General features: G+C 41.5%; 4 protein-coding genes across 4 annotated transcripts in view; 2 read left to right on the forward strand and 2 right to left on the reverse strand.

Annotated features, from left to right (window-relative positions):
• The first annotated feature begins 1,214 nt into the window (after positions 1-1,214).
• LOC306967159 (hepcidin-like) lies at positions 1,215-1,742 on the forward strand. The gene is made up of 3 exons (XM_079562066.1): positions 1,215-1,365; positions 1,440-1,520; positions 1,596-1,742. Exons 1-3 carry the CDS (start codon positions 1,279-1,281, stop codon positions 1,692-1,694), a joined length of 267 nt encoding a protein of 88 aa, XP_079418192.1. The 5' UTR covers positions 1,215-1,278; the 3' UTR covers positions 1,695-1,742.
• A 1,411-nt stretch (positions 1,743-3,153) lies between these two features.
• Positions 3,154-3,573, reverse strand: LOC306966997 (hepcidin-like; the record flags this gene model as incomplete). The annotated part of the gene is made up of 3 exons (XM_079561860.1): positions 3,154-3,252; positions 3,332-3,412; positions 3,487-3,573. 3 exons carry the CDS (start codon positions 3,571-3,573, stop codon positions 3,154-3,156), a joined length of 267 nt encoding a protein of 88 aa, XP_079417986.1.
• A 1,951-nt stretch (positions 3,574-5,524) lies between these two features.
• LOC306966976 (hepcidin-like) lies at positions 5,525-6,008 on the forward strand. Its single transcript, XM_079561835.1, has 3 exons — positions 5,525-5,667; positions 5,740-5,820; positions 5,896-6,008. Exons 1-3 carry the CDS (start codon positions 5,581-5,583, stop codon positions 5,992-5,994), a joined length of 267 nt encoding a protein of 88 aa, XP_079417961.1. The 5' UTR covers positions 5,525-5,580; the 3' UTR covers positions 5,995-6,008.
• Positions 6,009-12,712: 6,704 nt separating this feature from the next.
• rspo2 (R-spondin 2) overlaps positions 12,713-27,589 on the reverse strand; it is a 51,436-nt gene continuing 36,559 nt past the window's right edge. The window contains exon 5 of the mRNA XM_079561146.1: positions 12,713-13,960. Within this exon, the coding sequence (XP_079417272.1) occupies positions 13,842-13,960 (119 nt within the window). The 3' untranslated portion in view covers positions 12,713-13,841. The remainder of the gene's footprint in view (positions 13,961-27,589) is intronic.

The following is a 27,589-nucleotide window of genomic DNA, read 5'->3' on the forward strand; positions in this document are numbered from 1 at the left end:
CACTGCCACATGAGTGAGTTTGGAAGACCATAAACTACAGAAACACTCACGGTCATGGCGTCCACTGACACTTCTTCTGCTTTCAGCTCAACAGGAACATCAATGTCTCCAGCCTCCTCCATCTCTGCTATCTAAGAACATACACTGTGATTAATTAGAGTTATCATAATAACCTTTTATACTGAGACAGAGCTGTATGTCCTACCTGAGAGTGTGGAAGGGCAGAGCTCTGATGGATCCAGACAAAAGCAAACAGCACAGCCACAACAGCAGCCACTCTCAGAGTCTTCATGTTGGATCTTGGAGCTCTCACAGACTGGACTTGTGGGTCTTGTTGGAGACTTGTTAAAGTTGTTGAGTTTGATGGACTGTGTGAAGTCTGCAGTTTTTATACTGACATTTGGACTACTGTTGCCTCATCAGGGAAAAAACATTGTTATTCTGATAGATACTGCTGCAACATTTCCCAAAAGTGTGATAAGGGCTTCAGAAGTTTGCAATAAGCATACTGACAGTTCTTCTGTCCTTCTTGTCTTGTTCTGGATCAATCAATTTAATTGACTGGTTGTTACAAAGGAGAAATGGCTTATTTTCCTTTTGTTTAAAATGTGCAAGGAAAGTGACAAGTCTATCCCAATGTGCACATAAGAATGTGTATTAAATATGCTTATACTTTCTTACATTAGTCGAGAACCAATTACTAAACCGGTGATGAAAGAATTAAGAGAGTAGGCAACATGAATGGTGAATGGTCAAAACGTATTTAGCGCTTTTCCACCAACATTAGGCACTCAAAGCATTTTACAGCAAGGAACACTCACCCATTCACACTCATTCAGTGTAAGCAGACACTGAACGCAAGGTGGGTGAAGTGTCTTGCCCAAGGACACAATGACAGTGTGCACCTTCAGAAAGCATGATTCAAACCCCTGACCTTCCGATCATGAGACGACCCGCTCTACAATCTGCACCAGTCGCCCCATGAACTAGCATTTTGGATGTTGCTCAAGATGTTTTTCTTGTTGTACCTTTGGGACCTAAAATGGAAATCCCAACAAAGCTGTGGACACTTTGATTCCCATTATTGATAACACTTTTGGGAAAAGTTGCAGCACTGACTGTGCCCAAGTGCACTGTTCTTTCCGCTATGAGGCAACAGTAGTCCAAATGTCAGTATAAAAACTGCAGACTTCACACAGTCCTCCATCAAACTCAACAACTGGAACCAGTCTCCAACAAGACCCACAAGTCCAGTCTGTGAGAGCTCCAAGATCCAACATGAAGACTCTGAGAGTGGCTGCTGTTGTGGCTGTGCTGTTTGCTTTTGTCTGGATCCACCAGAGCTCTGCCCTTCCACACTCTCAGGTAGGACTTACAGCTCTGTCTCAGTATAAAAGGTTATTAGGATAACTCTAATTAATCACAGTGTATGTTCTTAGATGGCAGAGAGGGAGGAGGCTGGAGACATTGATGTTCCTGTTGAGCTGAAAGCAGAAGAAGTGTCAGTGGACGCCATGACCGTGAGTGTTTCTGTAGTTTATGGTCTTCTAAACTCACTCATGTGGCAGTGTTAACTTTTGTTTGTTTGTTTCCAGAGTCCGTACTACAGGAGCAGAGAGAAGAGAGGCATCAAGTGTAAATTCTGCTGTGGCTGCTGCACTCCTGGAGTCTGTGGAGTCTGCTGCAGATTCTGAACACAATCAAAACAACAAACTACTGTTTGATTTCTGTCATGATTTTCTGTGAATAAAAGTTTTCTCTATATTAAACAATATACTGAATATCCTTTTGTCCTTGACGCACATGCCACTGGCTCCACTTGGGTTTTGAAAAGGAGTAAAAACCTGAGTTTTCTTAATTGATTTAGTCCAAAATAGAAAAATATTGATTTTTATTGCTGTGATCATCTGTTGTTTGGTTTAAATTTGGGAAACTGTTTATGTTTATAAAATGTACTAAAGTGGGTTGGAGTGAAAAAACATACAGTCAATGCAACAAGTATGAATATAACAATAGCAGATCTCTAAGCACTGATGAACAGTCAGTCTCTAGTGTGATCCAACATAAAGACTGTGACTGTGGGTGCAGCGTTTGTATTCACACTTAATGTCTTTTATTAGTGCACATTTAATGACAGCATCGTGTGGCTCACAGACAATTATCTACAACAGTATGTTCTCTTTCCTCCCTGTGGCTCTGTCACTGGGATTGTACGAAATATGTAGGATTTTTTAAAATTTGGGGAAAAATAAATAAATACATTTGGATTCTACAGTTGCCACCAAAACAAAACATGCTCCTAATGACCAGCACGACACAGAGAATGCTAGTTTTTTTGTGGCTAATCAAAGAATGGATTTGAATGAGGACCTTAACGATTTAAATCTCACATTTGGCTGCCTTTAGTTAACATCACATAGAGATGAGCTGGAGACGTCCCGCTCCCAGTAAAGGTCAGGTCTGAGGAGATGTGCGCTGCTCACGGCAAAGACACATGTTTGTTTGGTGATTTTTATAGGTATTTTTCAATTATAAAAATACAGTATCTGTAATAAACTAATAGCTTCTTTTTTTTTTTTTTTTTTCATCTTTAGCATAATCTCAGTTTTAAAAGTTAGGAAAGCACAAGCTTTAAACTACTGTATAACAAAATACAATGGAGGAGAACAATGTGCTGTAGCTTTGCCACCAAGCTACACTGCACTACAGGTTTAAAACAATACTTCATATTTAAGATGTGACTTTTTACTATATGTTGTGAAAAAGTATGCCAGTCATTCAGAAATTGAATGTAGAAGCACATATGAATCAGTGAGAGTTCAGCTCTCCAAAAATATCTTGATTTATATGATTACTATGGTTTTCTATGACACTTTCACTCCAATCCACTTTAGTACATTTTATAAACATAAACAGCTTCCCAAACTTAAACCAAACAACAGATGATCACAGCAATAAAAATCAATATTTCTCTATTTTGGACTAAATCAAATCAAATCAAATTTTTCTCCTTTTCAAAACCCAAGTGGAGCCAGTGGCATGTGTGTCAAGGACAGATGAAGGATATTCAGTATATTGTTTAATATAGAGTCAACTTTTATTCACAGAAAATCATGACAGAAATCAAACAGTAGTTTGTTGTTTTGATTATGTTCAGAATCTGCAGCAGACTCCACAGACTCCAGGAGTGCAGCAGCCACAGCAGAATTTACACTTGATGCCTCTCTTCTCTCTGCTCCTGTAGTGCGGACTCTGGAAACAAACAAACAAATAAAAGTTATCACTGCCACATGAGTGAGTTTGGAAGACCATAAACTACAGAAACACTCACGGTCATGGCGTCCACTGACACTTCTTCTGCTTTCAGCTCCACAGGAACATCAATGTCTCCAGCCTCCTCCATCTCTGCCATCTAAGAATATACACTGTGATTAATTAGAGTTATCCTAATAACCTTTTATACTGAGACAGAGCTGTAAGTCCTACCTGAGAGTGTGGAAGGGCAGAGCTCTGGTGGATCCAGACAAAAGCAAACAGCACAGCCACAACAGCAGCCACTTTCAGAGTCTTCATGTTGGATCTTGGAGGTCTCACAGACTGGACTTGTGGGTCTTGTTGGAGACTGGTTCCAGTTGTTGAGTTTGATGGAGGACTGTGTGAAGTCTGCAGTTTTTATACTGACATTTGGACTACTGTTGCCTCATCAGGGAAAAAACATTGATATTCTGATAGATACTGCTGCAACATTTCCCAAAAGTGTGATAAGGGCTTCAGAAGTTTGCAATAAGCACACTGACAGTTCTTCTGTCCTTCTTGTCTTGTTCCGGATCAATCAATTTAATTGACTGGTTGTTACAAAGGAGAAATGGCTTATTTTCCTTTTGTTTAAAATGTGTAAAGAAAGTGACAAGTCTATCCGAAATGTGCATATCAGAATGTGTATTAAATCTGCTTATACTTTCTTACATTAGCCGAGAACCAATTACTTAAACCGGTGATGAAAGAATTAAAAGAATATGCAACATGAATGGTGAATGGTCAAAACGTATTTAGCGCTTTTCCACCAACATTAGGCACTCAAAGCAATTTACAGCAAGGAACACTCACCCATTCACACTCATTCAGTGTAACCAGACCCTGGACGCAAGGTGAGTGAAGTGTCTTGCCCAAAGACACATCTACAGTATGCACCTTCAAGAAATGGGATTCAAACCTCTGACTTTCTGATCATGAGACGACCCGCTCTACAATCTGCACCAGTCGCCCCATGAACTAGCATTTTGGATGTTGCTCAAGATGTTTATCTTGTTGTACCTTTGGGACCTAAAATTTCGACAGGCTCACCCCAAGTTTCTGTTCTCTCACCCCTGTTGTTTATATTGTACACTAGCATGTGTCAGAGTGACTATGAAAACAGAATCATCTTAAAATACGCAGATGACTCAGTTATTGTAAGTCTACTTCACAAAAATGAAAGTCAGCATGGCCCAGTTGTTGAGGATTTTGTCAAATGGTGTGATGAGTCTTATCTTCTCTTGAACGTTGCAAAAACAAAAGATGTGATTATTGACTTTAGGAAGAGCACTCTCCCACATGTTGTAACATATATAAAAGGGACAACAAGTGGAATGTGTAGAGTCCTACAGGTATCTTGGAACAATTATTGATTGCAAACTGAATTTTAGTGAAAACTGTGCTGCTGTTTGTAAAAAGGGCCACCAACGACTGTATTGTCTTCGGAAACTGTCCTTCTTTCATGTAGATAAAACTGTGATGACACTTTTCTATCGGGCATTCATCGAAGCGACCCTAGCTTTTTGCCTGGTTGCCTGGTACGGAAGCTCTTCTGTTAGAAACAAAAACGCCTTGAATCAGCTGGTCAAGTGGTCAAGTAAAGTCATCGGCCAGCCTCAGACCAGTTTGGACTTTCTGCATGATAGACTGTTAAAGAGGATGGCACAAAGCATCGTAAAAGACACTGAGCATCCTTTGCATTCAGAGTTTCGATTGCTTCCGTCTGGGCGTCGGTTTTTGATGCCAATAAGCCACACAAACCGTTTTAAGAAAAGCTTTGTTCCCGCTGCCCTTTCCTTTATGAACAAGTCGGGATCAAATTGCCCCTGACACGGCTTTTTTATTTATCTTTGTTACTGTCAAGTGGCTTAAACTGTTTCTGTACCAAAGGCACATCCTGCTAGTATCTGGAGCACTTACAAGTTTTATATTTAAATGTGTGATGTTTTATCTTTGTATAATGTGTTTTAATGTGTCGACTAGTTCTCAGAATTGCAAGACGAATTTACCCACGGGTACAAATAAATAACCTAACCTAACCTAACCTAAAATGGAAATCCCAACAAAGCTGTGGACACTTTGATTCCCATTATTGATAACACTTTTGGGAAAAGTTGCAGCACTGACTGTGCCCAAGTGCACTGTTCTTTCCCTGATGAGGCAACAGTTGTCCAAATGTCAGTATAAAAACTGCAGACTTCACACAGTCCTCCATCAAACTCAACAACTGGAACCAGTCTCTAACAAGACCCACAAGTCCAGTCTGTGAGAGCTCCAAGATCCAACATGAAGACTCTGAGAGTGGCTGCTGTTGTGGCTGTGCTGTTTGCTTTTGTCTGGATCCACCAGAGCTCTGCCCTTCCACACTCTCAGGTAGGACTTACAGCTCTGTCTCAGTATAAAAGGTTATTAGGATAACTCTAATTAATCAGTGTATGTTCTTAGATGGCAGAGATGGAGGAGGCTGGAGACATTGATGTTCCCGTTGAGCTGAAAGCAGAAGAAGTGTCAGTGGACGCCATGACCGTGAGTGTTTCTGTAGTTTATGGTCTTCTAAACTCACTCATGTGGCAGTGATAACTTTTGTTTGTTTGTTTCCAGAGTCCGCACTACAGGAGCAGAGAGAAGAGAGGCATCAAGTGTAAATTCTGCTGTGGCTGCTGCACTCCTGGAGTCTGTGGAGTCTGCTGCAGATTCTGAATACACTTTGAGTCTGGTTCTTTGTGTAACCACTGGGCTAGGCTAGGGGTTCCCCATTTAAACCAACCCAATGCCCGAGGTAAGTCTGGTAACAAAGGAACCAAAGCAGAGGTAGTAAAAATATAAATCTTTTATTTTACATTTGTAGTTCAATTTTATTAAAGTTGTTTAAAACATAACCCTCGAATAACCCAAAAACAAACACTCAAAACATAGCTAAAGTAAATGGGGAATTTAAACCAATAGAAAATATTCACAAAAAACAAACTAAAGGTTAATAAATCAACTCAAACAAAAGAAAAACGTTAATAGGAAACAAACTCAAACAAATCCCCCAAAAACCAGCTAAGGTGCTGTAGTGCTTTAAGTGCTTTGAGTTACAGGATTATTTGTTGGTAAAATTCGTTTGTTTGGCAAATTCGGAGCTTAAATTGAGCAGCGTGGACATGACTGAAATGCATAGAAAAACGTAAATTCACTGTCAATTGCCAAACCTAGGCTGTAAGACGGACACATACCTTAGGCAGACAGGAGGAACACAAACAGGGGGCTCAGGGCACCTCTGAGGAGCAGCATCTGCCCAGCAAACTCCACAAAAACCCTAACTAAACAGTTCAAATTATACCAGTGCACAAACAAATAGCTTTAAAATAACACAAGGTGGAAAAGTACTCACGAAAAAGGCGCCCACACGCCAGCATACCAGCCCCGACACTAACCAACTCAAGCGCGCACCTTTTTGTAATCGCGCAATCAGTAGCACGGGCGGAGAGTGGCGGTGCGTTCACGGGCAGATAGGAACTTTGAAACTCGCAGTAAAACAATATTTAACCACCTGGTTACATTTGCATTTGTTTTTGTAAATAAATCAGTCAGTCAGATAGTCCATTGTGATTCATTATCATTCTCATTAAGTGCATCATAAAATCAGTAGAGTATTGAAACACAGAAAGTTACCAAGCAAATAAATCTCAGTCTAGACTTATGGAAATACCCAGACTTGCCAAATATTGTTGAGTGAGAGGACAGCTTTACTTTAAACCTTGAGGGGTTAAACAACAAGATACAGTCAATGCAACAAGCATGAATATAAAAATAGCTGATCTCTAAGCGCTGATGAACAGTCAGTCTCCAGTGTGATCCAACATAAAGACTGTGACTGTCGGTGGCAAAGATCTTCAACAGTATGTCCTCTTTACCCCTTGGGTGCTGCACTCCAGGAGTCTGTGGAGTCTGCTGCAGATTCTGAAGATGACAATCATTGTTATCTTTTTTTTTTTTAAACAGTATAGTAGAATATGTTGTGTGATAGTGTTAATTATATGTATTTATCAGACTCAACTTATTCTCAGGGGCGTTAAATGATTTTACATTTTTGAACATACAGGTACAATAAACCTTTGTCAGTCTCTACTCTCTCTTCAGTTGAGTACATTGCAGAGACCTGTAAAGGTTATGTCACAGATGTGTTTGTTGACACGGCTCAAGCAGTGAGTAACTTATCAGACACGTAGTACTGTGAATAAAGAAGAAGAAAATTGGGGGGTATTGCACTAAAAAAACTAAAGAAGCAAAATTTTATAAATTACTCATAATGACTAATCATGTTTTGCTCTTCCTTTCACAGTTATGAAAGTTGAGTAATTTGGAGTTGTATTGTTTTTGAACTTTTATCTGAGATTGAGTATAGCCTATACTGACTATGATCAAAAAAGAAAACAGGAAGTACATGTTTAAATCCATATATGGGCCTTATACTTCCTGAGCCAGCCTTGTAGCGGTGGTGGTCTGCTCTAATTCGGCTCTACATCTCCTGCTGCTCGGGTTAGTGGGGTATAGCATCTCGCCACGGTGGCACGCGTTTTAATGTTGCTTCAGCTGCATCACACCTTACATGTACTATAAGGGCCACAAAGCTCAAATAAACGGTTTGTTGCTCGTGCCAGGCCTAAATCATTAGGAGAAACCCCCACTCTGATCAAATCTGTGATAGCAATGAAAGTTATAAGTTCAACATGTTGTGGATGTGAACAATAGGAGGCCTGTGCATTTTATTTCAGTCATTAAATTGTAATTATAATTGAATTCCCCACATAAACGTAGCAGGCATGTAGAGCCAGTAATGCGCACATATAATGTTGCACAGAACAGCAGTGGTGCCCCACAGTGTGTAACTGGGCTGAGCCAGTGCCAGGCCTTGCGCCCAGACGGATGCCCTGCACGCCCCCATCCCAACAGAGCTGCTGCCAAACCACACAAGGAGATAGTAAATGGGAACGCTGCTTCCTCCCCCGGCCTGCACACACTCCCCATGTGGTTTGTTTTATCTGACTCACACACGAGAAACAATGAAGGCGTGCAGCAGAGGCAGCAATTACGGGCCTGCTCATCTGTAAACGCCACGGCACCAGCTCAATAAACCTCCAACACAGTCTGTGTTAGGACTACTACGCCCTCCAGTACACGAGTGGTACACTGTGCGCTATGAGTGCTCAGTCATGCTTTAAAAGGTTTACGTTTATGAATGCAAGATTGCCCTTGTGAGTCCTTGTGAGAAACAATTTTTCTAGGACCTGTACGTCTCCAGAACCCGGGGGTGTGTAGGTCAGATCACAGCTGACCCTTCTCACCCTGGACATGGACTCTTCAACAATCTAACCTCACTTACAATACCGCTGTTTGGAAACCACTGCTTTACATAAAAGGATTTTCCTATTTCTCTTTGATATCTTGTTTGTTTATGTTTGTTCAGGCTTTAACCAACTGATTACTCACCACTTTCTCCTGCTAATGAGTGTGAACCATGTCTCCACCGCAGGTCACACTCCATGGCAAAAGCTGGGAGTCATTCACACACACAGACACAATCAAGACAACCACTGAGGTCAAGACCTCCTTCCAGCTGATTAAAGACATCTCTACAACCACTTCACAGTGCGCTGAGGAGGACAGCACTGCCGCTACAAGCACCCGAGTCATCTCTGCCTTTGCCGTGTCCAGAGGGAGCAATCTTCTGGATCTTTATTAGAGGAATAAGTGATCAGATATTTCTTGTACAGACCCTCCGCATGGTGTCAAAGGTGGCTTCAGAAGCATGACTAAGCATAATCCAGATCTGAATGAGCGGGAGAGGAAGATAAACATTCCTGGACTGTGAAACCCTCCTTTACCCCCTGCTGTACTCATACCCAGTTAAAATCTACTTACCCAGAATGCACCTCTGGGCATAAGTGAATAGCCCCCTTGGAGTCTGTGGTGGCACTGTAGTATGAAATATCCTCCTTGTAGAAGCCACACGTGTCAGCTTCAGTTCAGATACAGCCCTGCTGGGCCTTGACTGGGTACATTATATCCACTTCTACTGCTCTTAATATACTTTAATAAGACCTGTTTTCTATTAATTCTCCCTTGAAACCGGTAGTAACACGGCTACCAAGCACATATAAAAGTGAATGAATGGAGCAGGGCTGCCAGCAGTCAGACGGGGGAGAGCAGAAATCCTAGTGGATTTGTCCTCACCAGCTGGCTCCTGAGCCCAATATAATGGTTGTGCCCATGGCTCATAGCACTGGGAAAGGAAATATTTGGCCGACAAGCAAGCATTAATGTGTTTAAGGTGCACAGTATGATTCAGCTGAGCTCATAAAGAACACGCATGTCACATCCTGAAGGGAACGACACAACTGCTGCGCTCTGCACCTCAGGTGAAGGGTTTTGGGTGACTCTGTGCATAAGAAAAAACACAATGAATAAAACTTAGATCTGCTTATGGCACCCTCAGGATGAGCAGCACTAGGTTGGTCTGCTCTCTATAATGTGTGGTGATAAAGTCTACTGCACCTGCTGCCATTAACCCTCTCAGGCATAGACTCATAAATACTGCCCATTTGTCACCAAGAAGGAAAAACACATAAGCAGAGCACACTGGGGCATTCTGTGCAGGCTAGCACGGGTGGCCCTCTACAGTAAAAAGCTCTTGACTTCTGCAAAAAAAAAAAAAGTTTCTGCCTCAAATCAAATAACTTCCATGGACAATTAGCTTTCACTCAGATACATATTAATTTTAGTGATGGTGCAGTTTGGCTCATTTGTTCAAAGTGTGATGGTTAACACTTGATTGTTGGCTACAATGTGTTCCTACTTGTCTCTTGTTTGGATGGTGCCAAACCCAATGGCTAAACCAGATTAGTGATTCCATATTTCCTTCAAATGAAAAGTAAAGTGACTCTTCATTATATGGTTATTATAAACAGCAAATCATGACAACTTTTACGATCTTGGGCATTGTTATTTATCCCTCTAAAGTCATAGCTTCCATGTGGCAGGGAGCAAATGTGTCACAGCACCCTCGCTGTAACTTCAGAGGTCTGCACACAGCTCGGCCAGTGCACTGCATATAAGGTCCTTTTAAGAGACCTATCACTGATCTATACAGTACGGCTTTGCGCCCAGTAGGTCATTTCCTGTTTGTGGTTTCACTTGTTGTGCCTTTGAAGCAGGTTTTAATAATAGGACTCACCAGGGCCTAATGAAAACGCTGGCTGTTAGATTAAAAGGGAGATCCAGTCTGAGCCACTTAACCGCATCGAGCACAAACAGTCGAGCGCACATACGCTGTTTACAGAAGTGGTTTAGCTGTTCCCTGTGATGTGTGAGTGACTGCTAACCTTCTCGAAAACGCAGACACTTCTCTTGCAAAGTGAGCGGTCAGAAGCCAAAGGTAGGTATGTCGAGGAAAATAGCAGCGGTTCTGTCTCGTTCCTTTTATTTTTCCGTTGCCGACTGCACAATGTGTGTCTTTAAAGGTGGTCTCGGCCTTAATGAATCCACTTCAGTGCCATTGCTCTTTAGGTCTAATCCCTCTCAGTCTGGAGCATTGATAGTCTGGCCCACTGTGGATGACATCTGTGATTCGTTCATTAACTCGTAACCAGCAGCAGATGCCTTGAAAAAAGAGAGAGAGAGAGAAGCGAAAACACACAGTGCATCTATGCCTAGTTTAATTTGCCACACGGGTCTTCATTCATTCTGTGTAAACCCAGTTGGAGGCCTTAAATGGCATCGAGAGAGTTTAAATATTTGATTCTACATTAGGAAGTATGTTACACACAAATTCAAAAAGTTGTTAAAGCTGGTAAGTGTTCACTCACCCAAAGGTTATTGATTCGATTCCACTACTGCCGACACATACAATCATTTTAACCTGATACCTGACACCTAATTTCTCAAACCTTGCCGATACAGATTTGCATGCCTTTGCAGAATACCAAAGACATACTGGAAAGATGGGTGAAGTGTCATGCCCAATGACAGTCAGCAATATTGAACTGCAGGTCAGTGGAAAACATCTCTACAGCTTGGTGTGTCATATTTCGCTTTAAAACTGAGCAACTTAACGAATATTTCCACAAGCTCTAACTTGTTCAAAAAAATAGTCACGTGGACTGATCTTTTGCTTCCATTTCCACGATAATTTGATTTAGAGACTTTGTGTTTAATATTTAGAGGTCCATAAAACTAATGAGGCATGAAAAGGTCCACATTAACGGTTATGATTAAGTATGTGTCTGTGCTGAAAGACGAGAGCCTAATACTCACTACAGTATGAAATAGGAAATGAATGGGCTACAGTGACTTGGTTGATATGGTGCCATTCACGAGGCTGGCTACATCATCGAGTATTAAAAGCCGCTTTTTGAGCTGCCGTCACGCTGTTAAGGCTCAATAGACTGTGTCCAATCCTTTGGTTGGAGCGAGCACCGTGTCATACTGTGGAAATGATGAATTTAACAAATGTTGAGAAAATCACTATTGTATACTTTACACACCAGGAACTATACTATACTCCATTTTAATTAAAACATTGTAATTGTTGAACAAGTATGTACAGTATATGTAATTCACCTAGAAAAGTAGCATTAATTAATAGATTTATGTGCATAGGAATAAACAAGCCAGCCCTGAACTAGAACTAAAATACGGATTCTAACTGTGAAACCACAGGACTAACCAATAGTGGTTCTCAAACTGTGGTAGCAGGGTCATCTGCATTTTATTCATAGATCATTTATGTTTTAATATGTAGTATTTAAGTTAGGTGCTTGTCTGGTTTAGACTAAGCTTCTAATTTAGTCCAACTTATTTATTATTATCTAATTTAGACCTGATTTGATCTTTGTAATGGTCAATATACACACTGGATAAAACTCTAGTTGAAGACTTAAAGGCACACTGTGTAACATTTTGGACGATACTGTTGCCATCAGTATAAAACATGTTTCAAATGACCAGCTCACCACAGAACATGCTATTTTTGTTGTGGGGAATCAAAGAATGGATTTGGATGAGGACCAAACCTGTTTAAATCTCAAATTCTGCTGACTTAAGTCGACATCTCCATGGAGACGAGCTGGAGACGCACCCACTCCTGGTTGCAGTCATGTCTTAGGAGAGTTGAGCCGCTCAGCGCTCACAGCAAAAGTACATGTTAATTTGTACATTTATGAGGTATTTTTCAATGATGAAAACATCTATCAGCAAATAAATGCTTGTATTTCAATTGTATTTATTGGGTAAAATTCTATGCGGTGTGGCTTTAAACTGCATTGTTAAATATGTGACAGTAACGGACAATAAGGGAAACAGACTTTCTTGTACAGTCACAATGTTTTTTTTTAATAAAACACATGTACACATATGCAGTCCTATGACCATACATTTGCTTGATCCTAATTTTTAAAACTAGAACGTGAATAAGTCTGTCTTCTTATATTTAACTCTTCCACACATTGAAATCAGTAGATGAGGTCAAATAAATCGCTCACTGTGACGTCAAACTTGCTAAAGATATGCACTGCTATAAGGAAGTCAACGAATATTTCAGCATATAAGAGTAACAGCATGAGGCAAAAACTTTCACCGAACAAAGAAAAAGTACAAAATAGAATAGAATTAATAAATAAATCAAATATATACCATATAAATTGAATAGTTATGTAGCGGGTATATTGTTTAACGGTTTTCATCTGTAGCTTGGTATTATAACCTTTTTTGTAATCTCTAAAACATTTAGAACAGGTCAATACAGAAAATACAGTAATAAGCTTTCAATATTAGATAAACTATGTACATGTCATGTTTATGCCATGCTAGTTGTACAACTAAATTCTTCTTTTTTTATCCACACTATACAGTTAAAGCATAAAGCGGTCTGAACGTAAACAGTTTGTGCTGAGGAAAATATTTTGCATCTATGCATGGAAATTTTTATTTTTAATATTACTCCCCAAATGTACAGAACATAAAAGGCTTCACATGGGAATGGACTCTGTCTCCACACTGTTGTCTACAGGGAAGGTAAGCGTTGACATAAATAACAGTCTCTTCAGTTCGAGATGCCTTTTTTCGAGTCCTTAAGCATCACTCTTGTTTAGCCAAATCTCTTATCACCCTTTCGTCCTCTGTGATGTTTTTTTGTACTCCCTGCCCTCATTCAGTTCTCAGCCAACTCTCTCACCCACAGCCTGCACAGTCTCTGCCTTCCATCACTGTTGGACGGTTAATGACAATGTAAAAGGCCCACGGCAATGGGACAGGGGATGGGCTTAGGTGAAAGTCACCTAACTGGTCACTGCGACTGGACAAAGCAGCACGAAGCATGTTTTTATTGTTACCCTACATTTGAGATAAATACTGGAGTGACCTAGTGTCCTATAGGCAGTGGGGTGGGCTGGGCACAGGGCAGGAGATGGGGCTTGTGGTCAGTCAGGATACGGGAGCAGCAGTGGCTAGCAGCTTTGCGTTGGTTCTTTGTTATTTTATTAGGGTAGTCCGTAGTTGTTCACTGCTCACTGACTCGAACGAACGGAGACCAAGTGGTCAGTGTGCTGGTTGTGAGCCCGAAACCGCAGTCTCTGCTTCTTCTTCTTCTTCTTTTCCTCTTTGGACTGGTGCTTCCCTGAGCCCCCTGTGGACAGAGAGACACGTTACAATTACATAGTTGTCAACAGTAAATACAGGTATAATGCAGTACTTCTATAATTTCGAGGAAATTTAGGATTTAAAAAAAATGCAGCCATCATCCAGTGGTATATTGTGTTTGGTAGGTCCATTTGTGCAAGTGATACCAAATAAAAACAACTGTAAACCTTTAAGGAGATTGTCAACATGCAGGTCGGGATCTGGAGCAACACTCAGAGCTAAAGCTCGGTTTTAAACAAATATCTCTTCACACCAACACTCTTCACTGTCTGTGCAACGGAAAACGGAGATAACTTTGGGAAGTTGCATAACTTTTTTTCCAACTTGGAAATGTCCCCCAGCCCAAGGTTAATACACCCCAGGTTCGACAGAGACGGGGCAATGCATGCTGGGATCTGACTTCCTGCTCTCATGGAACTTGTGTGGTGGAGGCTGAGCTGCAGCCATACTTCTCTATGACAGAGAGAACTCTGAACCACAAGGCAACAATCTGGCTGCCAAGGCCACAAATAAGATAACGAGGTGTGTGTGTATGAGGTGGGGTGAGTGTGAGGGAATTTAAGGGAAAGAAAGTCTAATGGGGGAAAGTGGAGAAGGCCTTGAATGATGAGATGCTATCTGGATCCTGATGTAGAGCACAAAGAACAGCCATGCCATGGTTCATTGAGGGGGAACTGCTGCCTCATTCACCGCTATTACTGCACTTGTTCAGATGGCTACTCTCACGAAAACTCACTAACACTGTGTGAAATCACTAATTGCTTTAAGCAAATATGCCGTCAGTGAGAGCCACTGAAAAATATCCAACTTTGGGAATATCCCTCTTGGCCATGCGTGAGAAAGAGAAAATAATGCATTTATACTTCAAACTGTGCTGTGATATTCTGCAATCCATTTGATTTCATTTCAGTCTGCCAATCCACGCCTGTTGCACAAAGCACAAATTATGGCATAAATCTCCTCCATCAAAAGGTCTTGATAGTAATCTTGTGCGTGACTTGTTGTAAAATGATATTCACGAAGGTCAGATGATAATTTTCGAGCATTTGGACTACACAGCTTCATACTCTTAATTGCTATTTTAAGGATGTAATTTTCAAAACGGCGCTGCTAGGTAGCCGATAAACAAGATTTCGAGTGCAATCAACTCTCCGTGAATTACACTGATGGCTGTAAGGATCGTGGTGTTGTGGGTAAAGCCCTGCTGGGACATTTCTTGGACACAAAGAGGCAGTTGCATTTCTGAGGGTTAGGGTTAAAACAGGAGTGTTCCTGGCGACTCCTGCACTGGGCAGGAGATCAGTTATGTACTTTTTCTCTCTTTGTCAGAGACCTGCCAACACATGTGAACAGCAGGGAACATGGTTATTCCCCAGTTATACCCCAGTGCAGGGCAGATGGAGTTTAAAGCGCTCATTTCAGGTCACAAGCGATCAAACCTTTCTTCTTATTGGACCAAGATATAAGATGACAAAAAAAAGTTTCATATGAGTTATTATTGTTTCTTTAATTGTTTATTGCATTAAGTGAAGTGTGAAATAAATCTTAGCTATGGATGTGTTTGTGCCTCGACAAAATGTGATAATATTTCATATGCCTAGGTTCCTTTCTAATTGCCGACAGCTAGAGGGCAACCATTCTCTACATTCCCCACATTCAAGTCCATGCCCATGTGTGACAGCTGAGATGCTCTGTCACATGAAGAGGATGCATTTGGCCTTCACGCACGGCATCGCACACTCAGCTTTCATCATCTCATACTGTATTTACGACCAATATAATCACTTAGGCTGATTACCAGAGTTCACAGAGGTAACAGTTTAATTTGCTTGGAAAGAAATGATTAAGTCAACTCCACAGCTTTCAAACCCAAGAACAAAATCATAAATCCTGAAGAATGCACCATTTGGTCCTGGAAGGGCAAAGTTGGTTTGCTCCATTTTATGTGTACGGTCGGCCATTGTTGTGCGACGGATCTGGCACGGGTGAAAGCCATTAAAAAAATAAAAAAAAAACATCGAATACATTTAAAAAAAAATCATGAGCTTTCCTTTTGTGTTTCTTTCCATTCTGGCAACAGTAAACCATAATTTCATAATCTTTCTTCGATACAATCTGTCCCTGCCAGCTAGACATCTGTGTGTGACTTTCAGGATAGAAGATAATCAAACAAACAAACACAAATTCCAGTTCAAATTGATGTTGAGTTTTGTGGTCGGTTCAATGTCAGATGTGACCTTTGTGGAATCTCACTCACTACAAGTACAGTGAAAGTTTTCTTTTTAAATTGTGGAAAGGTTTGCTGATCTAGGAGAAAAAAGAAAATAAGTTTTTTGTTTTTGTTTTACTCAAGTGATTTGGATGAATTCACTCGCTATTTTTAAAACTCTCTTGGATCTAAAGACTCTAAAGAGTGAATGATATCTGGATACAGCCCTATGCAAAAGTGTCAGTATGGGATATAGCAGTTAAAATCTTCCTTTTTTTCCCAGGGCTTTTGTCATCATTTCAAACACATCTGGATCACAATTATACATTTTGTGGGTTTAAAAAAAAACAGTGGTGCAGTGTGTTATCTTGTAGTAGTGATGCTTCTGTGGTATTTTTGCCTCTTGGTGCTCTGTGAAGGAGGGATAAGCTGAGCTATAGCCCAGCAGCCTGGGCGGGAGCTAAAAACAGTGCTTGCTGGGTATATATAGGGCTGCAAGAGGAGATTGGGAGAAATTGGAAGAGCACTGTATGACTGTAGAACTGTTCTTTCTTTCTTTCTTTCTTTCTTTCTTTCTTTCTTTCTTTCTTTCTTTCTTTCTTTCTTTCTTTCTTTCTTTCTTTCTTTCTTTCTTTCTTTCTTTCTTTCTTTCTTTCTTTCTTTCTTTCTTTCTTTCTTTCTTTCTTTCTTTCCTTTTTCTTCATTCATTACCTATTTTACATATCTCCGAAAAGGGCCATGAATATAACTCTCTGTCCATCCTAATCGTTGGAACTGCCAAACAAGCTAGCAAAAACAATATTAAACTCAGCACGCACAGAGCAGGGCAATTCTTAATAACCTCTCAAAGCCAGCCCGCTTACTTCAGCTTCCTCTTCCCTCTCTGTGACTCTGCAATGCTATTCGAGGCTCGCAGCAAAAACACTGGTGAAGGTCCAAGTAAAAGCTAAGCACCATTATGATATTATTAGGTCAAAGTATAATATCTCCTCGTGGGACGGGGATATCACGACTGGTCCAACTAGTGTACTGGAAGATAATCAGTCAGTTGTGTATCCCAGTGGAAAGGAGACATCAAGTCAAAGCCCTCCTCATCTGTGTCAGGGCTAATGGCTTTGTTTTGGAAAAGTGGACCCAACTCAAGAAAATGTACTTTAGGCTATGGCCACAGATTGGCTCAAGAGCAGGGTTTATCATCCTGTATGAATGGATGAATGCACATTCCACAAGTGTCAAAAGTAAAAACAAGGACAAAGCCAGACAAAAAACAACAACAAAACAAGGAAAACAAACTACAGATAGAAAAAAATAATAATAATGTTTTTGGAGGATTGGAACTTTATCTGGGAAGTGTGCACTCTACTCCCCATGAATCTGAAGCCTATATGTTCTGCCCAAAGTTACTCAATTTATCCATTTTACTATTGTATTTTCCGGACTACAAGTCGCTCCGGTGTATAAGTCGCACCAGCCAAAAATGCATAAGGAAGAAGAATAAAACATATTAAGTCGCTCCAGCCATGGCAACTACCTGGGCACAGAAGCGTAACTGCAATTGACAAGCCTCTTCCAGCAGCATGTTGTTCAAGCTCTCATTTGCGAACTCGTTCCTCTGTGGCCATCTAGCTTTCAGCCCGCGATTAGCTGTTTTTGTTTTCTTCATTGCAGTCTCAGTCCCCCTACAATTTTCTCGCTCACTACGCACTTTTTTTTTTTTTTTTCCAGTGGTACAGGGGTAGCAGATACTGGTACACAAGCCTAAAGCTCCCTCCAGTGGCTGTCAGTGTGAAAATAACAAACATTGTGGGATTATTTATTTTTGATATTTAAGTCACACCCCCAGCCAAACTATGAAAAAAAGTGTAACCTATAGTCCGGAAAATACGGTAACTAAAAAATAATATAACATCTTTACCGAAATGTATGATAACTTCACTTCAGATTAAGTAGGTCTATACTGGCAGTGCCCAGAGTATAGTTACAATATAATGACAAAGGCCGTGACCTGCTAATAAAGAAGAGCAGTGCAGCAACTGTCGACTGGGGCCAAGTGATTTCATCCACTAACGGCTACAGCGGCAGCGCAGGGATCGAAGGCCTAATCTTATCTCCATTGCTTGTGGTTTGTGAAAAATCAATGGCTGACCTCAAGAAGACATTAAGACATACGGTAAAAGGGATTCTATACTCTCCTGTTACCTCCCTAAGCCTATACTTGATGCGAATGGTCAATTAAAAATATATATACTTTTTTTTTAAAGGCCAAATGAGGGGAAATATGTGAATAATTTGGGGGAAGATTCGGAAGGACTTATTGGGGCTGGGACTGGAGATTTTGGCGGCACATCGTATTCATAAACAGGGCCAAAATGGAGCCCATTATTTGCGAGGGAAGGAGAGAAGTACTGGCGCCAGTGAGATTTGATTTCAGTGAAAGAAATTGGATTAGTGACCATTAAGGGCCTCCTCACACATACATTTATAACGCTGTGAAAGGCCGGCAGTGCACTATGAACAGCTATCACACCGGGGGAATAGGTTAAGTTTGCTAATATTGCCCAGTACTGCAACTGTTTTCATTCGGTTTCGAATTGGGACTCAGATGTATGACCTCAAGTGGCCCAGCGTACCTTAATTCACTGGCCAAACACTTAAATGTTGGTTAGTGCATTTTATAAGCACTGAAAATTGCACCAATATAATGAAGAAATTCGCCGGAGGATAACAAGCTGAGAATGGACATTTAAAAACAGAAGCGACATTTTGGCGGTTTTGGAGCAATTGCATTGCAAGGTCCATCAAGATGAAGTCTAAAGGGCGTCCCTGTGTTAGTGAGATGTTAGCAATCTGTCATCTAAGAGAAGCATAACTGATTACAATGAGATTTATCTGTGCTCCTTGAAGATGAGTTAACCAAGTAATATTTGTCACATATTTGCAGGATCTCGTGGCAGTACAAATACGTGTGTGTGTGTGTCTAGTTTCTAGACGGGAGATCAGATACTTGATATGAAAAACAGAAAGACTGGAAAGTGTGTGTTGTTGATGGTTGACCTACGGTACTGTACGATTCAACTTTTCACCTCCCATTTAATCAAAAATGTAAGATTTTCTTCTTCCACTTGGAAAAAAGCTTTACAGAAACAGACGTCAGATGTTGGAAAAATTAAATCAAGCTTTTGATAGTAAAGACAATCATTTACAAGGAGCTCATCTTGCCAACCAGCTGACAAAAGGCTCTCTGCACAGCGTCACTTAGCCCTAACAAGGTTATCCTGGATTAGGCCGTTCATTCACTCCTTCATTCTGTCCCTCTTTCTCAACGCTCTGCTTATTATCACCGCATGGCTAAGGCGAGAATGATTTAAAACATACACATTCCGATTTCAAAAGCTAATGTTGGGTTTAAATCTGTCATTATTTTCTCATCGGTGACCTGGTGGAGAACTTGCCCACAGATTTAAAAAGCAGGTTACACATTGCCCCCCACCCCACCCCCCACTGACAGTAAGTTAAAGCGAAAACCCAACTTGGAGACTCGGAGATTAGCGGAGAGGTCCCAGCAAAAACATGCATGACTGACACAGTGATTAATATAACCACTGGTCAGCTCAGACAGCATGTTTTTTCCCCTATGGAGAAGGTCAACTGCGGCAGTGAGGAACCACCACAGACTTCAGACACTGTCTACACGACAAACATTTAGAGAAACTGAGGCCCAGTATTCAGGGCCTTAGGAGTCTACATGATTTACAACAAGTCACAGAATTCATCCTTCAATAACTATTTAAATTGAGCTAAGTTGTTTTGAGCAAGACTTGGACATATCAATTATCATACAGCAGGACTTGTAATCCAACTTAAAGCATCTCATTGTTACAATCAAACTGTGAGGACAAGACAAAAGACTTTGGTTCATTTAATGGAGACTTGAATTTGAGTTTTTGGGGCTCTGAATTGGAACTGTCTGCCACCTCAACATCACTCAGATGACTGAACAATTAATATGTCTTGTTTTGTCAACATAATATTGTATTTAGCTTGCAATATAAAACATGCAAGGTAACTTAATTAATACTTACAATTATTATTAGCCCTTTTTTCCAAGACAGATATCAATTTCTTTGACCTATGCTGGCCATAGAGATTAAATTGCAGATGACGTGTATTACACAGTTAAACCTCAAAAAGCAAAACTTCAGTTCTGGTTCTTCAGTCAAACGACATCTGTACGTGGATATATATGGTATGATGATGGACGGGGTATGTAGTCATTTCTTCCCATACTGAACATGGAAAACTGCTCAGGAAGCCCCTGGACCCTGGTCCCGGGTCAGAGGCGTAAATTTTGAAGTTACGACAGGACTTATGCAGATTACGAGCTGCACTTTGATGCCGACATGACAACATGATACTGTAATCCTGAAGATACACAGGGGCAGAGCTGTACATTAAGTGATTGTCTTTCAGCAGAAACAAGTGCCCTCTCTGCTGCTCCTGATCTTGTCACAGATGACAGAAGAAAAAAAAAACAACCTCAGACATGACGCATGCTTTACATCAAAGTCAAGGTTCATTTGTAGCGACATTTTGCACTGCAGTATTTCTATTAGTATTAGTAATTTGACTTAAATTGCCTCACCAACACTACGGTTGACGTAGACGCAGAAATGTGACCTAAAAGTACGAGCATGTACTTGAGTATGGCTACTTTGAAGTAATAATAGGCCAGTTCTTCCACCTCTGATAGCCACTGCACTGCACATACTTTCTGCTACACTAAGAAGGTAATGGGCCGCACACAGAACCAGATGGCTTCTTACTGAGGCGTTTAACATTAGCGTTGCACAAGATTTATATGAAAATGAATTAACAAATAATATTTATTTTTTTTACACAGAAAGGCAGCGTGTTGCCTGCGATAATTTTGAATGGGGCTCACTGTGCAATAAAATCGACACTTAGCAACATGGCGTTATGGTTTCTGGTCGTGGCGGTGGGGGCGGCTCAGCCATTATTCCTAACTGTCTGGTGGGGGTACCAGACGCTGTGAAGGAGAAATGAGGTCTGAGGAGTTAAACTGTATGACGTGAGCCTCATTCTGGGCATTGAGATCCTGCCAGCTATTACAGTTCTCCACTTCCACTCAGGGCTGCCAAAAAGACTTATAAAAAAAAAAAGACTGCAGCTTTTAGGACGCATTATTTACTGCACAGTGTTGCCATCTAGAGGAATCAGACGCAACACTTATAGTTCGAGTGCAGCTGGAGGTGCAGATGTGAATATCATCTGCCTTCAACCTCGTGCCATTGGTGTGATTTTTAAGGAGATTACTAACAAAAAAATACCACTGTAATATAGTGGAAGTAAAACAAAAAAGAAGTGCCGCACTAGTTAGGTCAATATCTAGTGTGCATATTTCTCTCCTTTTTTGCTTTCTGTTTGCCAGGCTTGGGACAGGCACGGAAGGCTCCAGAAACGAGGAAACCATAAACCATAATGGAAAGCGTGCCAGTGGGGATGGACGTTTTCATCTCTTGCTTGTGATCGTTTTTCACGGTTCCCCACTGTATCGCCGCGGCTTTCCGAAGCTGATGGTGTCATGTGGGTATAACGTCAGCAGGCAGAGAAGTCAGATTTCAGTTTACTGGTGATGCGCTCGCCGAACCACACGCTCGGCTCTGCGGTCTGATATCTCCCCATTGACTCATCCACACATCTGGGCCTAAGTATATGGAAGCCCTCCTGCCCCTCAGCTACTTGGATGAACGGGGCATAATTAGCTTTAGTTGGCTCTAATGAATGGCTTCATATTGTCTTTCGATTCTGATGAGAAAAAATATGACCTCAGCACTTAGCAAGGAAACGCGCATGTCGTTTTCTTCTGAGTTTTTTTTTTTTTTCTTGCTAAGGAGGTTCTGCAGCAGCATAAAAATGTGGTCAACATGTGGGGCAAAATATACAGTAGCGGATTCATCACTAGGAAGTAAGTACAGATGTGCGCTCTGTTTGGGAAATAGAGAGTACAAAAGCATCCTACTTTGATTTGTATCGCTTCCACTTCCTGATAGGATCTCGACAAAGGCTTTTATCTGCATTATAGTTCCCATATGCAATTCTATAAACCAGGAAGTTATGACTCATTCCTCATGCTTTCAAATAGGCGTATTACATTAAGATGATAGAATTGATCTTCTTTTGTTGTGTAGATTTTCGATAACAAGAAGGGAAAATCGTGTTAATCCACTTTTCCTTATGACAATAGGAATGAAAAACTAGAATATTACAATATATCCATCCATCCCCCCCCCCCCCCCCCCCCCATGCTTTCAGACCTGAACAATTTCACTACATGTGCATGAAAGTGTTGCTATACTCACTTTTTTCTTTAAAACAATAACTACTGATATTGTTCCAGTAAAATCCTTAAATGGACGAGCCTTTTTCTCACCAACTAAATGGTTGACGGTTCAAAGTCCTGTACACATAAAACTCACCCTTGTCTAGTTTCTGTGTGGTGTTTTTGTGAAAGATGTGACGCTAGAGCAAATGGAAATGAAGCGATTTTGAATGACTAGGCATCGGCAAAAGATGTTTTGTGGTAACGTAATAAAAGTTATAATGCACTTGCCAGAAGTATTATATATAAAGTATGAGGTGGAGAATTTTGAGGTTATTGAACGCAGATAATAAAAGGTGTTTATGATGTATAATCATCGTCAGAATTCCTCACATAGCGAACTGTAGAAGCACATTGTATCTCTTAATCACACTGCTATTAAACAAATATTTGAATGTGAATTATCAAATTCCAGAGGGATTGGATGAGACGGGGGTCAGCCCCCAGCGGAGCCTTGTCCTTGGGAGATTTACCTGGCTCACATGCTTCTCCACTGCCTCTAGCTCTTCTGAAACAATCCCCCGCATTAACGCACCCCACCCCAGTTTATGGAGAGGAATAAAATGGTTGTTAACACAGCCACGAGGGGCACGCAATAAGTTGGATTGGCCTGAGTAGGGGGCTTTTTGCATTCCTATGGCGTGGAGGGGTAAAAATAGGTGAGGTTACACAAACACTTTGTCAGGCAAGTAAACTACAGGCGTAAACTTACAGCAGATAGCACATGGCTCCAGTTTAGCACGTTGGTATGTGAGTGTTCGCACAGCGGCATAAACCTGTCCAGTAATTACGTTACGGGTTAGACACAAGGTGACCGTGCGAAATCTACAAAGTTGTCATGTCCTGCACGCTCAAGCTGCGTGCCATGAGTACATGCGCAAGTGGGCCACTTCCTCCATGTCTCTGTGGGTCCCAGCAGGAAGAGGGTCGGATATGGGAGGAAATTGTTCAGCATGATTCCCTCTTTATATTTCATTTCTGTACAAGTCTTTTCATCCCGAGTCCTCTCGACAAGAAAACCGAGGAGGAAATCCCTTTCATGTTTGTAAGTGGTGCAACTGTCTCGAAACAGGCCCAGACCCTAACAAGCGGGGAGCCACAGTAAGTCAGGCCGGCTTAGACACTCAAACAGAGACAGGGGCCATCAGGATCATGGCACAATCCCTATGCCATGTCGATGTGATGAGCGGCTGAAGCCTGTGTGGCGCTTATTGTTATCTTTGATTGTTCAGCTAACTCTCATGGGGCCCTGTCGCCACGTACCCCTTTTGAGGGTCCAACACACGTCATATGTTTGGTAGATATAAATAGTTTATTAGTTCACAGAGATGAGCGGAAAAGAGTGGGGCAAGGGGTGTGTTTGATGTGTTAGCTGATCTCCTGTTGCACGGGGAGTGAGGTAAAGCCAATTCAGGAAAGACTTGATCCTCTTTAGGCCTGGGCTGCATCAAACACTTGTCAAACAGCGGGCAGACGGACAGCTGAGTGGCTCTGACAGATCTGATCACAGACATAGGCAATAAGAAGCAGCTCCAACATGGGACTTGGGGCATATGGCAGGCATTTTCTTGTTGTTTTTAGCTGTATATGTGATTACTGTGCAATTCCAGTGGTCATTTGGAGGTCTCACCTTGCTGAGAAGTGCTCCGTATACTCCAGAAGGCACCAGCATCTGTCAAAGATGCAGCAAAGAGCTAAAGGACAGGAATCAAATCAAAGGCAGCCTTAAGCTTTCACTAATCCCAATGAACTGTCTCAAGGCCTGTCGGGATCATGGTCCAGGACCTTGCCACCCAGCGGGACGAAGTATTTATGTTTGAAGGGATTTGATATGGTACCTGCAAAGGAGATTCAACACCGACCACTCAATCATGTCTGCAGTTTTCCCTCTGAGAGTCATCATGTTCAGTGTAATATAAGGGTCATTTCACCCATTATGGTATGGGAAAACCAAACATGCGTGCATTAACCCTTATGGCAGATGTCTGGCTGTGTATGGAAGGCTGTAGATTTACTATTGTTCATATAACATACAATATCAGAGATACAGACTTTTTAAAGTTTAAAATATTCTTTTCTTCTAACAGAGAGAGACAACCATTAATTCTTGAAATCATCCTCGGGGCAGTAACCAATTAATTCATATTTTGAGATGTTCCACTTAGACACACATTATACTGATGAGCACTTTAATGCACACACACAAACATGTCAAGACATTTTAAAACCATGTTCAACCCTTGTCTCAACCTTTGTTTCAACTGACAACAGGCTCTACTGTGTGATGCATTCACAAACATGTCTCTCTCCTTTGTTGAGGTATGTGCCTATCGCTCTTTCATGCAACAAACATGTAAGTTGGCGCTAGTCTTTACTTTGTGCAGTAATAGCTGTGCAGTTAGTCTGCATGGCCCTGTATTTGTTGGAGTTCACACAGAGAAAAACACAGACACCCTCAGACTGCCGAGGGCAGCAGGCCTATACTTGCTGTTTTGTTTTGTCTGCGTGTCTGCACACTGTGTCCAAATTCAATGGACATGAGAGGGTCAGCAACCACAACCTCCCACTCCATCAGTGTTAATTAAAAGCTAAGATGTCTACGAGGAGGTTGGTCAGAAATGTGAGAGAGAAGTGTGTAGACAGTAAGGTGAGGTGAGGGGCTTGCGGTGAAGCTCAGCCAATGCAACTGTGCTCCAGATGTGTTCATGCTCCCCTTTCTGCCTTCTTTGTTTTCTTCTTCGTTCCTCCGGCCAGACCGCTGAAGGCGAAGGAACAATACAATGTACACCAGTCTGGTTCAAGCAACGTGCGCCACGCGAACACATCCTAGCCATTGTGCCCCAACAACGAGCATCTTGGTGTGATCAGAAGTGCGCCAGCGTGATTGTGAGACGGGTGAAGACACAGGGAAAGCGTCGATGCAGTGGTCACTTCTTCTGCCTGTGAGGTCTGGTGTATTGTTTGTTGGTGATGTGTTTTTCTCACACGCTGGTGGTGTCCTGCCAGTCTCCGTGGATGTGGAGAAAAAAGTGCCTGCAGCCCACTGTAGAGCTGGCTACAGTCTGAGGGTCTGGCAGACAGAGCAATGAGACAGCTCCCACTCAAGACCAGCTCAGGTTATCAACATATGAAGTGAAAAACCTCAAGGGGGAGAGCACTGATAGTAGCACCTCATATATTGCTATTGAATGAAGCAGAAAACAGATAATGCTATGTCTAGATCTACTTTTGGTAAGAATGTCACATCAAAGAAATCTATATTGCAATACAGAATGCAATACTGTACATCACAGTCCTACTCATTCCAGGGTGGGGTGGACTTCCAAACATCAGAGTCTAAACCCACAGTAATGAAATATTCTGAAGCCAAGCTTCAAGCTTTCCTCTCCGTTTTACAGATATTCACTCTAAAGTTTCTGAACAAAATCCTTCACTGTATTGATTTGAGCGAGTAGGAATAAAAGTAAGCGCATATTCATCTCCATCATTTGACAAGTGGACAGCATCTGGCAGCTTAAACACTGTGCATGGAGAGCTGAGAGAGCTCCATATATCACTGGAGCTGTAGGTTGAAATTCTCATCACAAGCTGTTGCCATCCATCCCTGTAAGGGCCCGCGCCGTGTCTTGAGTGCTGTTAAAAATCACAGGGTGTAACGACACAAACTGCCCATCAGGCAAATGTTCCTCAATGAAGGTCCAGTTTATGGCTCCCACAGAGTCACGGGCAATATCAGTCCATGTAGTGTGCACAGCAGGGGGAAATAGCTCCCATTTGTGGGGCATGAGAACAAGAACACATGCCAAGTTCTGTACTAGATCTGGCCAGTGCGTCTTTACTTTACACACTCCAACATTTTCATACAGGTAATAGCTATTGCAACAGTGAATCTCAATTTCAGGAATAAAAACAATGACTATTTTTTTTTTATTGATACCATGGATATCAAACCAAAAGCAATGGGTCAAAGTAACAAACTATAGAAACAATAGGAAAGTGCCCAAGTCATACCAAGATATTGGAGATACAAAGCAAAGAAACTAGGGTCTAATGTCCAACCTTAACTATACATAACATTATAGTGGAGAAAAATCAAATGTCCATAGTGCACATACTCTTGTTGGAGATGGCTGTGGAGTATGTAGCATGATTTTTTCCAAATTATTACTCTAATAACACATTTGTTTCCCAACAGGAACACATAAATAATGTGCTTTAAAAAAATTGCTTGATTTGGTAGGACAGCACGGGGAGAAAACTGGGGTGAGACATTCAGCAAATTGTCATTGCCGCCTGTAATGAATTGGTAGAATTGTACTGAATTGAATTGAAAATTGTAGGGGTTGGGACTCACACCCACGACACTAAGGTTGGAACAGTGTTCCTTGTACATGGCAGCAGTCTTAACAACTAGACTAGAGAATGTGCACATTTGACCCAATGACTGAACTGACAGCTGGTTCAGCAACCAAACCCTGCATCTTGTGTCATCTTGCATGGCATAGGAGTGATAATCTACTACAATGCGCCCACTGATCTCATCTCAGTTACAAGGCAAGCTACTAGTAACATTGTACAATATTATCACAGACTTTTGCCAAGAGAGTTAAACAACCATGTCGACAGGTCTTCAGTAAACTCAATAGGAGTGTGAAACAGCCTCTTTGATATGGTCCTGCTTGGAACAGACCAGATGACAATAATGTGGAGTATGGAGCCCCAGTGAGCGGTGCTGACCCCTCCTCGTTCACCTCCCTCTCCCCAAACTGGAAACCCTTGGTGTTTGAAAGGCCTCCACATGTTTATGGCTCATGCCTGTGGTATGACGATGGATTCTCCGTATAAAAGCCAGCAGGATCAGGGGGTGCTTCAAATACTGTATTACTCTCTGAAGACAGTTGCTGACAAAATCACAGCAGCCATATTTATTTTAGTCAGAGACTGAGGTTAATAAGAAAAGCCTAACCACCAAATGAAGAATGTACACAGGGAAAACAAGTTGAAGA

Source organism: Gobius niger, assembly GCF_951799975.1.
Source record: "Gobius niger genome assembly, chromosome: 8".
NCBI lineage: Eukaryota > Metazoa > Chordata > Actinopteri > Gobiiformes > Gobiidae > Gobius > Gobius niger.